The sequence below is a fragment of the Dermacentor silvarum genome, chromosome 2 (genome assembly GCF_013339745.2).
Source record: "Dermacentor silvarum isolate Dsil-2018 chromosome 2, BIME_Dsil_1.4, whole genome shotgun sequence".
NCBI classification, from domain to species: domain Eukaryota; kingdom Metazoa; phylum Arthropoda; class Arachnida; order Ixodida; family Ixodidae; genus Dermacentor; species Dermacentor silvarum.
The window spans coordinates 162,879,852-162,892,915 of NC_051155.1; the positions used below are offsets into that span (position 1 = coordinate 162,879,852).

A 13,064-nucleotide genomic window follows, 5' to 3' on the forward strand; every position below is an offset into this window, starting at 1 on the left:
TGATCACTAGCGAAAGGGCTACAGTGATGAGCAGGTAGGGCGATCAAATTGACCAGAAGAAGAAGAAGGATGCGAAGGTGCGCGTGACGGGCACAAGCGGCTATGTGCAGACGGAAGTCTGAAGAAATATTCTTTTCTGTGTGCCTTTAGTCAGTGGAGAAACTAAGAAGACGTTCTGACAGCGCTTTCAAGTGGGCAGACAGAAAGCTTTATTGCGGGGAAGATGTGTTCTCGGGAGGACTGGTGCCATCCTCGGTGGCACCGTCGAGGCCGGTGGGATCCATTACATGAGCACCTTTTTTTTTAGCAGTTCATGAATAGGCGATGAATAAGTGCAAATTGATTCCGCTAAGCGACCTGTAGGACCCATACGGGCTCCCGTTTGGAACAGGGGCACTTGTATGGCGTTCCTGTTTGTTAAGTGTAATTCACTACTGCGAGCGCAGCAGACCGAGGGAAATCATATTCATCATCGTAAAAGGAAAAAGCTGCGGTGATCGTTTTATTATTACCCAACGTACTCCAAGGGAACCACGATTAGTACTTTCGCTCCAGTATACTGGACACTTTGGACTTTTTTTTTCTTTCGCTTGGGTGGCCACGTGGCATTATTACAGGCATTTACGAGGCCTTGATTTCAGAGTTAATCTGTTTATCTCCTCGTTTTATGCGCTCCTTGCCAGTTGACTACAAATCACCGATATAATGCCAGAATCGGATCCCTTCCGAAGCAAACACTTCTGCTATTTTTAGAGTAAGTATATTCCAATGGCAAATCGGGATCGTGGGCCTAGAATTCGGTCCGCGTTCCGATGTGGGCCGCATGGATAGAGCTGCAACGGCAGATCGCCCGATGGAGCAGACGAGACCACTGCACCTATATGAGAGGTTTCAACCTGAAGTCTTCGTGACGTATGGCTCATTCATTAACTATCTACCGGAATTAGCAGCCCGTGCATGCCAAACGATGCCGAACAGCAAGCGAGTGGTTCGTAGTTCTGCAGCGAAGAGTAATCATTCACGTTGCATTAGTTGCTTTTTCTTTATACATGTCTAAGCCTACAGTAAAAAAAAAATGGAAAAAAAATATCAAGATTCAAGCTAAGTATTCTCACTTTTGTACGGCAGTATTCGCGAATAATTTAAATTATTGCATGGTGCATGAAAAGGTCGTTCGCGTGTCTGATGCTCACTGAATGGCGATCTGTCAGACGGCATTCTATGCCTGACGCCCACTTTTTTGGCTAACAAAGGGCGCATTCCTCAGCTCCGTCCAGCGCGTTCGATATGCAGCACTTTCGAATTCGAGAAAGGTCTGCACACCAGTTTAGCTGCAGGAAATGTCCTCTCAAACACTCCAAATGCCACCAACAAGCCACGACGAAACAAGTGATGTGGGATTGTCCGAGGCACTTCGTATGCCCATTCTTCAAATACCATGAGAAGTCCGATCGAAAACGCTAGAAGATAAGGTATATGCTAGGACACAGGGAGCAGCGAGACGTTTCTCCTTTGTGCTGGAAGAAGAAAAAAACCTTTTTGCTGGCCTAGTTCATTGATAATGCTTATGAAGAGATATTGCGCAAAACAGACGAAGGAGAGACGGGAGGAATGAGAAGGCGCTATAGTCTTTCTCTCGCTACTCGTCTTTCTCTGTTTGGCGCAGTATCTTTTCGTAAGCGGTGCGCGATCGCAAAATTCACCATTATTCAGCAAACCAAGACTCGGTTGTCAATTCTCTGGGGACTGTCGAAGAAGAAAAGAATGTCCCAGGCCTCAATAAGTGGTTTTAGGAAATGCTTCTAATGTCTAAGGCGCTCGGTAGGACGTCCTTTCAAAAAAAAATTCACGAGCCATTCCACTCTGTGAAGGTGGATGACCAACGAAGCTGTTTAGCCCACGACACAGAGGTGACACAGAATTTCGAGCAAAGGTTTTCGAACATATTTATTCTCCTGATCGGTGGTCATCGTGACGATAAGTACGCACATGTATACATTCCCGTATCAGCTCTGTTATTAAATGTATCCGTCACGTCAGACGGACATACCCCCTTAAGCAATGGCTCATATCCCCGTAAACGCGGTCTCCCCATTACGACGACAGAAAAGTTAAATTCTACGCTGGAATGATGAACGGCAACGGAGCTAGCTGTGGAAGAAGACGACGACGAACGCGTGAGCAGTGGCACGAGCGCGTTCACGCGGTTGCGCCGAGGGGCCCCAACCCTTTCCCTTTGGTCACCTTATCAGGCGCACACTACGTCACGCACTACGTCATGCATTCCCAGAGAGACATCTTTTTAGACGCAGGTGGCCGTTAAACCGAGCTCCGACGCGAGTGGCAATATGCCTTTGCTTTTGTCGTTGGCTCTTTCACTCTCACTTTTTAGGGGAGAGTTTCAGGGGAGAGCTTTAGGGGAGCGTTTGTCAGCGCGGACGCCATAAAATCCCGGATCCTAGCGATAGATAGCTTCGCTATAAAAATACAAATGGCATCAGACCCCACGCACATGCTGTCAACATTCGTGGCGAGGCTGTGGCGACCGGTGTGGTTTTAGGTGCTGGTCTTCTTCAGTTGAAGCCACTGTCCATGTACAGTTTCCATTTTTCCTATCCGGTCTACAAACATGTTCTTGAAGGCGTCGTCAAGTACTCGTAGGCGGTCTCCCAAATTTATGAAATCCATCCCTGTGGCCAACTATTCAATGTACAAACTCATGGCCAGTTCCCGCGTTTTGTTTTCCACGTTTGCGTGAAAAACCGTCACGTCTTAGATTCGAGTAAATAGGGTGAGTAAATCTGCCTTTGATATGCGCTTTAACTGGCTCAGCTTGTATATCGGAATGACTAAATCGGAGCGCGAACTACTCGGACAAAAGCAAATGCACGAAATGAGACAAGACACAGCGCTGTGCCTTGTATCTTTTCGTGCCTTTACTTTTTGTCTAAGTAGTTCGCGCTGCGATTTAGCCATGCCTTCATACCAACTCGCCCGTTTTTCGATTCTAATCAATTGTATACAGGAAGTTTTTCTAGCCACCGGCGTCCGTACTTCCATCTCTTTCTCGGTACTTGTGACCTCGCGAATAAGTGAGGAACAAGCAGAACAAAAAGAAAAAAAAACTGAAAACCAAGGGCGGTGTATAGTTCGCTCCAGGAATAGCTCTGCGTAAGCAAGCACAAAGAACAACGTATCGAGGTTTCATAGCCCACGAGGATCAAAGTTTAAAAAAAGCAATATATCGTGATTTCATAGCACGCGCCGTGCACCGAAGGTCGCCAGAGTGGTTTTTTGTCGCCGTCGTTGGCCTGAAAGGCCTGTCACGCAGCAACGATTTCGGGTCATCAATCGTAATGGCATCGGCGGCTGTCCAGGTTCTGTGAAAAGCTGTCTGCCGACGAGTCACCCTGTCATTGCGATCGATGGCGTCGCCTTTATGTCGTGTTGTGCTAGCGTGACAGCCCGTTTTAAGAGTTTCGTATAAGGAGACCGTTATGCATTAAGTGAATTGAAGCTGGAGATAGCGCTCCTACATTTTTCGCCAAAGTGGTGGCTCGGTCGTGAAGCGACATGCCGTTGGAAGCGACAGCGAGCCGATGCATCTTGCATTCGGCTGTCTTGACAGATAACCGAGGAGGCGGCGGTTGGTGAGACAGCAAAGGTATACCTCGAAGAAATAGGAAAAGCAAAGAGCACGCTAGGCTTTGAAGAAAGTTACATTGACGTGTCACTTCGTGAACGCGGGTTACGCGCAAGCGCATGGACGCCACGAACATGCAGAGAGAGAGAGAGAGAGATTGTGGTTGTGAAGAGGAAGAGGCGCAGCGAGCTCCGCGGCGTCGAAGCACAAACGGAAAGGGTGCGAACGCGGTCGCGGACGCTACATTGATCTGAACGGTGCGACGCCTGGTGTGCCACAGGGAAAACGCATGTTGACACACGTGCAAAGAAGAGACGCCGTGAACATGCACAGCGAGCACCGCGGTGTCGAAGCACAAACGGAAAGGGCGCGAACCCGCCGATTCTCTTCTCCACCTCCAGGAGCCTTCGTCCTGCGGCGCTCGCTTCCCTCGCAGCGACAAACATAATCTCGCCGATTTGACAGGCGAAGCGTCTACGCTTGCGCGTAAAAAAAAATTGTGTGCAAAGAAAACATGCTTCCAAAATGTTTGCCGCACAAAGTTCGCAAAGAAACAAGTTCAGAGATTTCGCAGAAAACTATCGCATGAAATCCTCCTCTGCAGATCCGCGAAAGTGACCTATAGCTTTTCTAGAGCGTAGCTCTTAGGCGACCGTTCCTGCGTTGAGCCTCGGCGTCCCTCGGCGTCCTCGGCGTAACCGAGCGAACGAGCACAGCGAAGGATGAAAGAGCGAACGCGGAGCTCATCCGGGGATGAAAGACGGCGAGAGCGAAGAGAGCGCGATGAGGAAGGGTGAGGAATAAAGCGGGGTGCCGCACGAGACGTGTTCAACGGCTACGAACAGGCATGCGGCGAGCGCATCCACCGATACCATATATGGAAACAAAGCACTGACGCGGGCTTCGGACCCACTGCGCATGCGCTACTTCATCTGCTCCTTCACCGCTCCGCGCGAGCCACGCGTTCCCATGTTCACGCTTTCTTTCTGAACAATGAGCGATGCAACCGGTGGAAATGCTTCATCTGCCACTGCTGCTAAACGAGCTGCCCGCCGCCGAGAAGACCCTGTCGTCCAGAATCAAATTCTTTGCCACAATATATCGCCAATTCAAAACACCTAAACAGCTGCACTAAAAATTCCCATTATAGAGTGTATCGGAATCGTCAGTGAATTTTTTTTTATTATGTATACTAATGGGCTGTGTCATGCATGTTTTGCTAGGCAAATCCGTCCGCACTTGGCAGATTGCACAGTGGTCAGTGTGTCGGCCGTTCTTCGAATCTGCGTAGACCAGCAAATTGCCGCTTGAAAGCCACTGCCGATGTAAAATGGGGACAGAATGTTTTTTATGCATTTCACTTTTGAGGGATTATAAACGTCGGATTTCTCGCTAGACAAAGAGCACGGAATGGTTATCATGAGCGTGTTAAGTTGTTTAGGATGGAGTTTAAAGAAAACATAGGAAAAAAAAACACATCCCGGTAACCCTTAAAAGCACCGCATGTCTCGAAGCCTTCGCTTCACGCTTCACAGCGTCATTAGACTTAGAAAGGCGCAGGCACCATCACCAGTATCATCATCAACAACAACAACAACAGCCTTAGGTGATGAGTTTAGTCCACAACAGAACAAGGTCATCTCACCCACCTTATAGCCCTTATAGCGCGTTTCTAATAGATGTGGCGGGTAGACCACTATGACCAACGACAATTGGTAGCGACAAGCCAGTGTTGAGTACACCGTGTTCCCTTGTCTCATCGACCAGTTTTTTTTCTTTCTAGCTCACCTTGCTCGTTGCATTTGTAATTTATGTACAAATGCAAATTTGAGGCGTCAGTATAACTGTCAGCTTATAAAACACATTTCTATGGTAGTCAAGGACGCACTGTGGCATTTCAGTTTGCAGCTCTGCAACTGAAACCGTTACAGCCTGTCTTATGCTTCAAATGGCGACGATGCCTGCAGGGCAAAGTTGGATTTCCAGATGCATTGCGATTGCACATCTGCGAGTTATTCAGAGATGTCAACATTCCAATAACATTGGTTAGTGTGATGCTGTTAGTAATCATAATATTGTCACCCGCACGTAATGTTGATTTATACCGGGCAAGTGTTCTTGTACCAGATTATCGCTGTAATTAAGTTATCGTTCTGCGCAAGACGCGCTTAATGAATATTAAAAATGAGTTCTGCAGAAACCCGCAAGGGGGAGGTAAGTTCGTGAAAAGTCAGAAATCCGTACGGATTTCCTTCGTAGCTTCGTGGCTACAGTCGGCCGGATGACGATTTCTCCCTCTCACTGATTAACTGTATCAGGAAATTCTTGAATGTTCTCGCGGATTTTATGGCGAAAGGCTCTTGTATAATATGATTGCACGTTCGACGCGAACGCTGCTGTACATTGGAGAATGTCAGCCAGCGTGAGCGAGTATTATTGAATCTACGGTGATAGGCATATAAGTAACTAATTGAGGACCAATTCGCGCCCCTGGTGAAGGAAGCAATTTCGTAACTGGAAACGCGTCATAGACGCCATGTTTCGGACATCATCTATTAGATTTTGACAACCACTGACATGTGCTCGTCGCAATGGTGGTGGTTTAAGTGATACTTCTCTCTCTCTCTTTTTTTTTTTTGTAAACCCTGCCACGTTTGTGTCCACGTCTTTTCACGTCCACATATGTGCATTGAAGCACAGATAAGCTATGACAAAATTGACAAAGGGTTTTTACCATATAACAGGTTACAAAAGATTCGTCACAGTGAACTGTAACGTTCGAGACGCCGAAATTGACGACCATCATTGATTGACCTTGTTACAATTTCTGATCAAAGAGTGCAGGGTCACAGCAGAATTTTGTAGCATAATTTTTATTCCAAGCGCGAACTCCTCAGGTTCGGCTAAAAATGTTCAACTAGGTCACGAAGCACGAGGCGCGAAATTTTCTAAATAAACGTTTCAGCTTTGCGTCAGAAAAGTTTAAGATTTACGGCTTCCAGCGATATACTAAACAAGCTTACTAGATCAGGTTTCATTACCCTTAGAGATTTATTACTTGGTCCAGAAGCACGAAATGGGAAAACAAAAGAAAAAAAAAAGGTTGATGAACAGCCACACTGGCTCAAGAAGTGAGAAAAAAGAAAGAATACTTATCGATTAGACGCTACACTCTACGCATGCAGCTAAAATGTAAAAATATATAACAATTCAAGTTACCCGTTGCGCACCCGCGTAACGTCGCGCTCTCAGCGAGAACAACTTTGCTGAGCGTCGTTGTTTCCCGTGCATGGGAAGCTTTGACGACGTGTTATTTATTCTTTTTTTATCGTCTTTTGCGCGCTGTTATCAGGCTCAGCGGCTTGCCCTCATTTTGCCTCTTGCCACTTTCGAGCGCTCTTACTATAGGACTGTCGAGACGCCCGGTGTGTTAAACGCTCTTAATTTCCTTTATGCGTGTCTCCCTTAGATGCCTATCGTTTCATTCTTGTTTTCATCTTTTTTTTTTCTTGTACTCAGGCTGGCTGGGTTTGTCCCAAACTTGAAATAGCTTCTGTCGTCCTTAGTAAAACCATAAACTATTCCCCGAGCGTCCCAGGCGCCTGCGCTCGACTGTAGATAAAAGAAACTCAAAATTGCAACCCCGTTGCAATCTCAGTAACTGCGCTGAACCCGAAGCCGGCGGGAGGTAAGCATCCTTTGCTCTCTGCTTGCTTGTTTTATAACAGTTAAGTCTACACGCGCCCTAATTTGCACCGAAACAAACGAGAAGAAACGCAGTAAAGAAGAAAACAGAGAACTTCTCTTTCTCTCTCCCTCTCTCTCTCTGTCTGTGTGTGCGTGCGTGCGAGTGCGCGCGGAGCGTTTCGCCCCTGTAAAGCTGTACTTTTGGCAAAGACATGTTGTACGCGACAGAGCACCCTTTAAAGGAGAAGCAATGCTTATATAGTTGCCGCTGGTTCGGTGCGTGTAGGCTGTTCACGATAGCGTTTTTAGCAGTCTGGGCTATTTCATTTTCTCGTCCTCTGTACCCGTTCCTGTTTTGTCTTTCTGTTTTGTCTTTCTTCTCGTTGTTATTTGTCCTTTTTTTTAGTTTTCTTTTTTTTTCTTTGTTTCGTGCGATTCTTGCATCTATTCTTCATCTTGAGGCAATATAGCAATTGACCGTCTCCCATTGCGACTCTAACTCGCAAAACTCTCGCCCTGCTTCTTATGCCAGCTAGCACCCGCCATGGTTGCTCAGTGGCTTTATTGTATGTCCGTGTACTTAGAACACCACGTGGTCAAAATTTTTCCTGCGCCCTCAAGTTCGGTGTCTCTCACAGCACCGGTGTTGCAATCAATCAATCAATCAATCAATCAATCAATCAATCAACCCGCTTGCTGGTTTGCTCCCTCTCTCGACATGGTAGTAACCGTGAGAAAAGTAACGGTGTACTATCGTCGACAACATCCCAAGTGACTGACGTGCACATAAGAATCTTCATCGTCGTGATCGCATCAAACAATTTATTACAATCATCATCATCAACCTATATTTATGTCCACTGCAGGACGAAGGCCTCTCCCTGCGATCTCCAATTACCCCTGTGTTACGCTAGCTGATTCCAACTTGCGGCTACAAATTTCCTAACTTCATCACCCCACCTACTTTTCTGCCGTCCTCGACTGCGCTTCCCTACTCTTGGTATCCATTCTGTAACTCTAAAGGTCCACCCGTTATCCATCCTACGCATTACATGGCCTGCCCATCTCCATTTTTCCTCTCAATGTCAACTAGCTTATTTCCGTCATAATTAAGCGCCAAATTCGGTCCCTCTCAATCGCACGTTCCCTCAACTAGTGACGGCACTGGTCACCGCTGAGATGAAGACGGTGTTCCGCGACCACGGATTTCAAGTGCGCGAAGCGCTAGTAGCGTTCCACAGTCGCACGCGACGTCATCAGGGAAGCCGCATCGATACGTCCCGAGCACGCCAACAGTTCGCGTACCCACCCATTTAAAAATCAAGTGTGCCGATATCACGCTGGCAAATTTCCATTTAGCGAAGCTGCAGCCATACACTAAGGAAAATTATTCAGTCTGTTAATTTTACGCCAATATTAGCAGTATACTTAGCAGTTTCAGCATATCTTTCTTTTTTGTTTTGTGGATTCGCGTAGTCTATTGCGAGTTAGCGAACAGAGTGCTAGTAGAGTAACTTGACTGCAGGGTTAAGAAGTTGGTCGAGAATCGTAGTTAGCGAACAGAGTGCTAGTAGAGTAACTTGACTGCAGGGTTAAGAAGTTGGTCGAGAATCGTAGTTAGCGAACAGAGTGCTAGTAGAGTAACTTGACTGCAGGGTTAAGAAGTTGGTCGAGAATCGTAGCTTCACGCAGCGTAAAACTACACGGCGTGTCTACACTACGCAGCGTGTCCTCTCTCTTGTGATTTTCTTTCTTCTGTTCCGTGCCATTTCGCGCTCTACAACTCCCACGAGTGCTGCTAGTCAACGACACGAAACTCGTGTCGACCTTTACAACTTAGTTTCGTAACACCGCGTTCCTTTTCTTAGACGATCGAGCGCTGTTGCTCTTCTCCGCCCGTCTCGACCGTAAGCGAAATAAGGCCTACGAGCGTCTTCATCGAAGTGGATCGACCTGGCAGCAAACTCCATTATGACTAAATTATTCGGTTTGTCTTCCAAGGTCTACCCCTAACAACCATGACAGCTTGTTGCAATTTAAACGATTGCGTTGCAGGCAGCTCTCCTCTTTTCTGCGTCTAAGCTTTTTTTTTTAATTTCTTTGTAGTACCTAGGGTAACAAACAAGATTAGCTCTTTCATTTTTCTTTCTCTATATATCGCTACCTCTCTTTATCTCTTCATGTATCATTTCTTCTCTCCGCAAGAGAAAGAAGCAAAACGTTTCGAAACGAAACAGATAGCGCAAAATATGAAATTAGGTCTTCGTTACGTTCTGAGCGTAAGCCATGGCCTTTCGCAATCGGCCCGACCTACCCGTCATACACGTGCCCTTGGCAAGCCAGCGGCGAGAGCGGTCCTAATCAACCGACCAGAAGCCCCACCGTCAAACACCGCTCCTGCGGCGGCGATGAAAGAGGAGTAGGGGAGAGAAAGTGTGTGGGGAGAGAGTCGAGCCGTACAGAACGCTTCCTTTCACCCGTCGTCGGGCCGCGAGCAATCGGTGGTGGCCAAACAGAAACAGTGGCGGCGGCGGCGGCTGCCGCGTACTCTCTCGCGCGACCGTATGTTTGTCTCCCACTGGTTTCCATATTTAGCCCGCGTCAATGCTACGCGAACGGACTTTCCAAGAGAGCGCGCGCCGCGTATGAGACGCCCACGGTTGCCCGACGACGACGCGGTATCGGCGAGACGCGTGGGAAGTCTATAGCGAGCGTTCTCTTCTTTTTACGTTTCGGGGTTCAAGTTTCTTTCTCGTCACTCGGAGAACGTCATTCGCGCTCTTTTCGAGACCTGCGGGGGTGGAAGAGGCTTATATAGTGGCATGAGCGTCTTGAAGTGCACCAACGCTGAGTTGAACCAATACTGCGTTTTCAATCCCATGTCCTTTTTTCGAGCGAAGTGAACAACAGCGACGCTTTTACGCGTGTCGGCTCGACGACTTTCTTTTATACGTTGTAAAGGCGGTGCTTTCAGAAGTGTCGCAGGCGCGTTGTTTTCGATTTTACAAACGACGCGGTTTGATATAACGAACAGATGTCACCCACTGTTGGAGATCTAGGGCTACCGAACAGTGGACGCTCCATCGGGCACTTCCCGCAATAATACACGAAGAAAAAAAAAAGAAGCGCTTGTTTCTACAAATGTCGACCGTATCATATTTCTTCTTTCACTTCCATTCCCTGCATCAGACTCTCTGTTTTCTTCGCAATAATCGTTTCTGTGTCGACGAATGCGCTCCGTGCCTAAAGGCCTAGCAGTTCTTTGTCAGCCGACGAGAAGATCACCAAAGAGTAAGTCAGCTTATACTCTTGAAACGGGATGGAATACTTTAAAGATAAACGCCGGCATCCAGCAACCAAAGGCGATGGGGCTTCTAGGTTGCGCCCTTTCGAAGCATAAAAGAGTGCAGCAGGGGGGCATACGGCCAGAATGCGCAATCACGACGGATGCCTTCTTAAGGCGAAGCCCCTTTTATTGCCTGCAGCACGCTGCGTCCATGCTATAGGCCGCTATCACGGCGGCGGCCACCGCAAGAAGAAGCTGCTCCCGCACCGCGAGAGCCCTTTCATCTCACGTGCCTCGCCGTCGCGACGAGCACAAAGGAGCTGGGATGAAAAACGCGCGCGGAGGGAGGCCGGTCTCACGCGGAATGAATGGGCCAAGGACGCGGCGGCTCAATCGTGAGGCACGCAGCTCGTCAAATTCGCCGTCACACGGCGATCGTATCGTGCGGAGTCCAGCGTCGTTTCAGTGAACTCCTCCCTCGGAGAGAAGTGATGTTCGGCAACCCCTGACATTTCGGTCATGTTCAAAACGGCGCTATGGAGGCCTCGATTGAACGGGAGTGGGCGGAGGAGAGTTGGCGGTAACCTTTGCGTTGGGGGGACGCAGAATTAAATGTATAACTCGTTTTTCGCGTCTTTCGCGGTCGGACACGCTGTAAGGATGGGCGAAATAGCTATTTTAATCGAAGGGCGGGGTGATGTGCTAGAAAGTTTCGTTTTTAATTGGCATCGTATTAGTAAACACCGTGGAAACGGGGTGGGCTACATCGACCAGCGTCATCTCTCTTGCTACGTCGAGAAAGTTCAGTGATAGCATTTATGATGTGTTGCGTTTTGTTTTGTTGCCATCAGTTCACATTTTAAGCGATCTCTCGACTTTATCTAGAAATACCGAAGAATACTGAACACTCGAAACAGCAGTGTAGACCCCAGTATACAATACGCAATGACACTCTGTATCGCGTTCGGTCTTTTTACACCTGTATATACTACGCTGACTGGTTGGCAGTGCCATTTCATTGAGAATAAACAAAGCTTCCTTGTAGCTTCCCTCGCCGTGGTGAACGTCAAGAAGAGCCTATCGATGCCAGTCACGTGAAGCGTGCTGCCGAACACCGTCACGACGGCATCGACACTGTTGTTTTTCGCCACTCGGCCTTACAAGCAATAACACCAAGCACACTAATGTACGAGCAGCTATGCCGACTAATTCGGCAGAAAATCCTTTTGTTTATGGCGCACCGTACCAAGTGGCAGTCGCCGCTAATCAGCCTCCGAGGCCGCTCGAAGAGAGCAGCGGCGGCGCGAAGGACAACCCGCCCATACACACACGGCGCCGCCGATCAGTGTATGTGTATGACAGGCACTGAAAAACAAGCCGTGCCACACTCACGATCTTGTGGTTAAGGTGCGCCAACTCCCGCTCGGTGACCTTGCGCCGGTTGTGCTCCTGCTGCTGGCGCTTGAACTCGGTGATCTTGTAGACGAGGTACATGCCCGGGAAGGCGAGCACCACGAGCGGCTTCATCAGGCCGCTCGGCATGGCCCTGCGACCAGCCGCGGCGGCGGCGGCAGCGGCCCCGGCCTCGTGACCCGACGAGCCGCCGCGGCGATCGGCGGCCGCGCTCGGCGCGACCGGCTCGCAGCAACGCATGCGCCGCTGACGTCGCTCGCCCGTCACGTCGGCTCCCGCCGGTCGATCGCGGGGAAGCGCCGGAGCAGGATGGGGGCCCGCCTCGTCGTCCTCGTCGTAGTCGTCACGCGACACGTCACACGACGACGACGGGCCCGGCAGTCGCGGGGGCGTCGCGTACCCGTCGTCCTCACGCAACCACGCATCCTCGTCCTCTTCGGAGTCGCTGCAGCGCGACGACGCGGCTCGGCCCCCGCGCGTCCTGACCGCGGCGGCTGCGTCCCTGCGCCTGCGGCTCGTCGTTGCGAGGGCAGCAGACGACGCGCCTGCCGCCTCGGGCGACGACGCGTCCCCTCGCAGCATCCCTGGCGGCAACCGCCGGTGCAATGTCGTCGTCGTGCAGCGGGATACGGGGGCCCCCTCACAGTGGGCCGCATGCTAGGGCCGGCGACCGGCTGCAGCTCGGGGGATCCGTCTCGAAGCCTTTGTTCTTCTTTGAGCACGAGCCTTGGCGCACCGGTGCCCGAGCAGCGGCCGGAGGAGGAGACCGATGTTGCGGCGACGCCTGGGCGGCCCCGGATCGATGGGCGCGGCCAGCGCCCCCTCCGCTTCTTCGCGGACCCCCTCGCAGGGGCGCGCGAACCCTGGCATTTCGCGCACCGGAAGCCGCCACCCATCGACCAGGCCAATATGTCAGGCTCCGGTTGCGCCCCCCCCCCCCCCCCCCACCCCCGTTCCTTCCGAAGGTGCAGTCCAAGGATGACTCCCTCCCACGGAGTCGCACATCCCTGTGAGGTGCTCGACTGTCGCACCTTG

The 13,064-nt window shown here is 49.9% G+C and overlaps 1 protein-coding gene across 8 annotated transcripts in view; it reads right to left on the reverse strand.

The window, feature by feature from the left end:
* Positions 1-12,760, reverse strand: part of LOC119442000 (nascent polypeptide-associated complex subunit alpha, muscle-specific form) — a 91,329-nt gene extending 78,569 nt beyond the window's left edge. For 5 of the 8 annotated variants that reach the window (XR_007465640.1, XR_007465642.1, XR_007465643.1 and 2 more), the window contains exon 1: positions 12,009-12,757. Coding sequence is in view for 4 of the 8 variants with exons in the window: in XM_037706696.2 (XP_037562624.1) it covers positions 12,009-12,611 (603 nt within the window). In the remaining 4 variants the exon portion in view is untranslated. Of the gene's footprint in view, positions 1-12,008 lie in introns of all 8 variants that reach the window. The other 3 variants (XM_049661797.1, XM_049661798.1, XM_049661796.1) reach the window with 2 other exon arrangements.
* Positions 12,761-13,064: the final 304 nt, after the last annotated feature.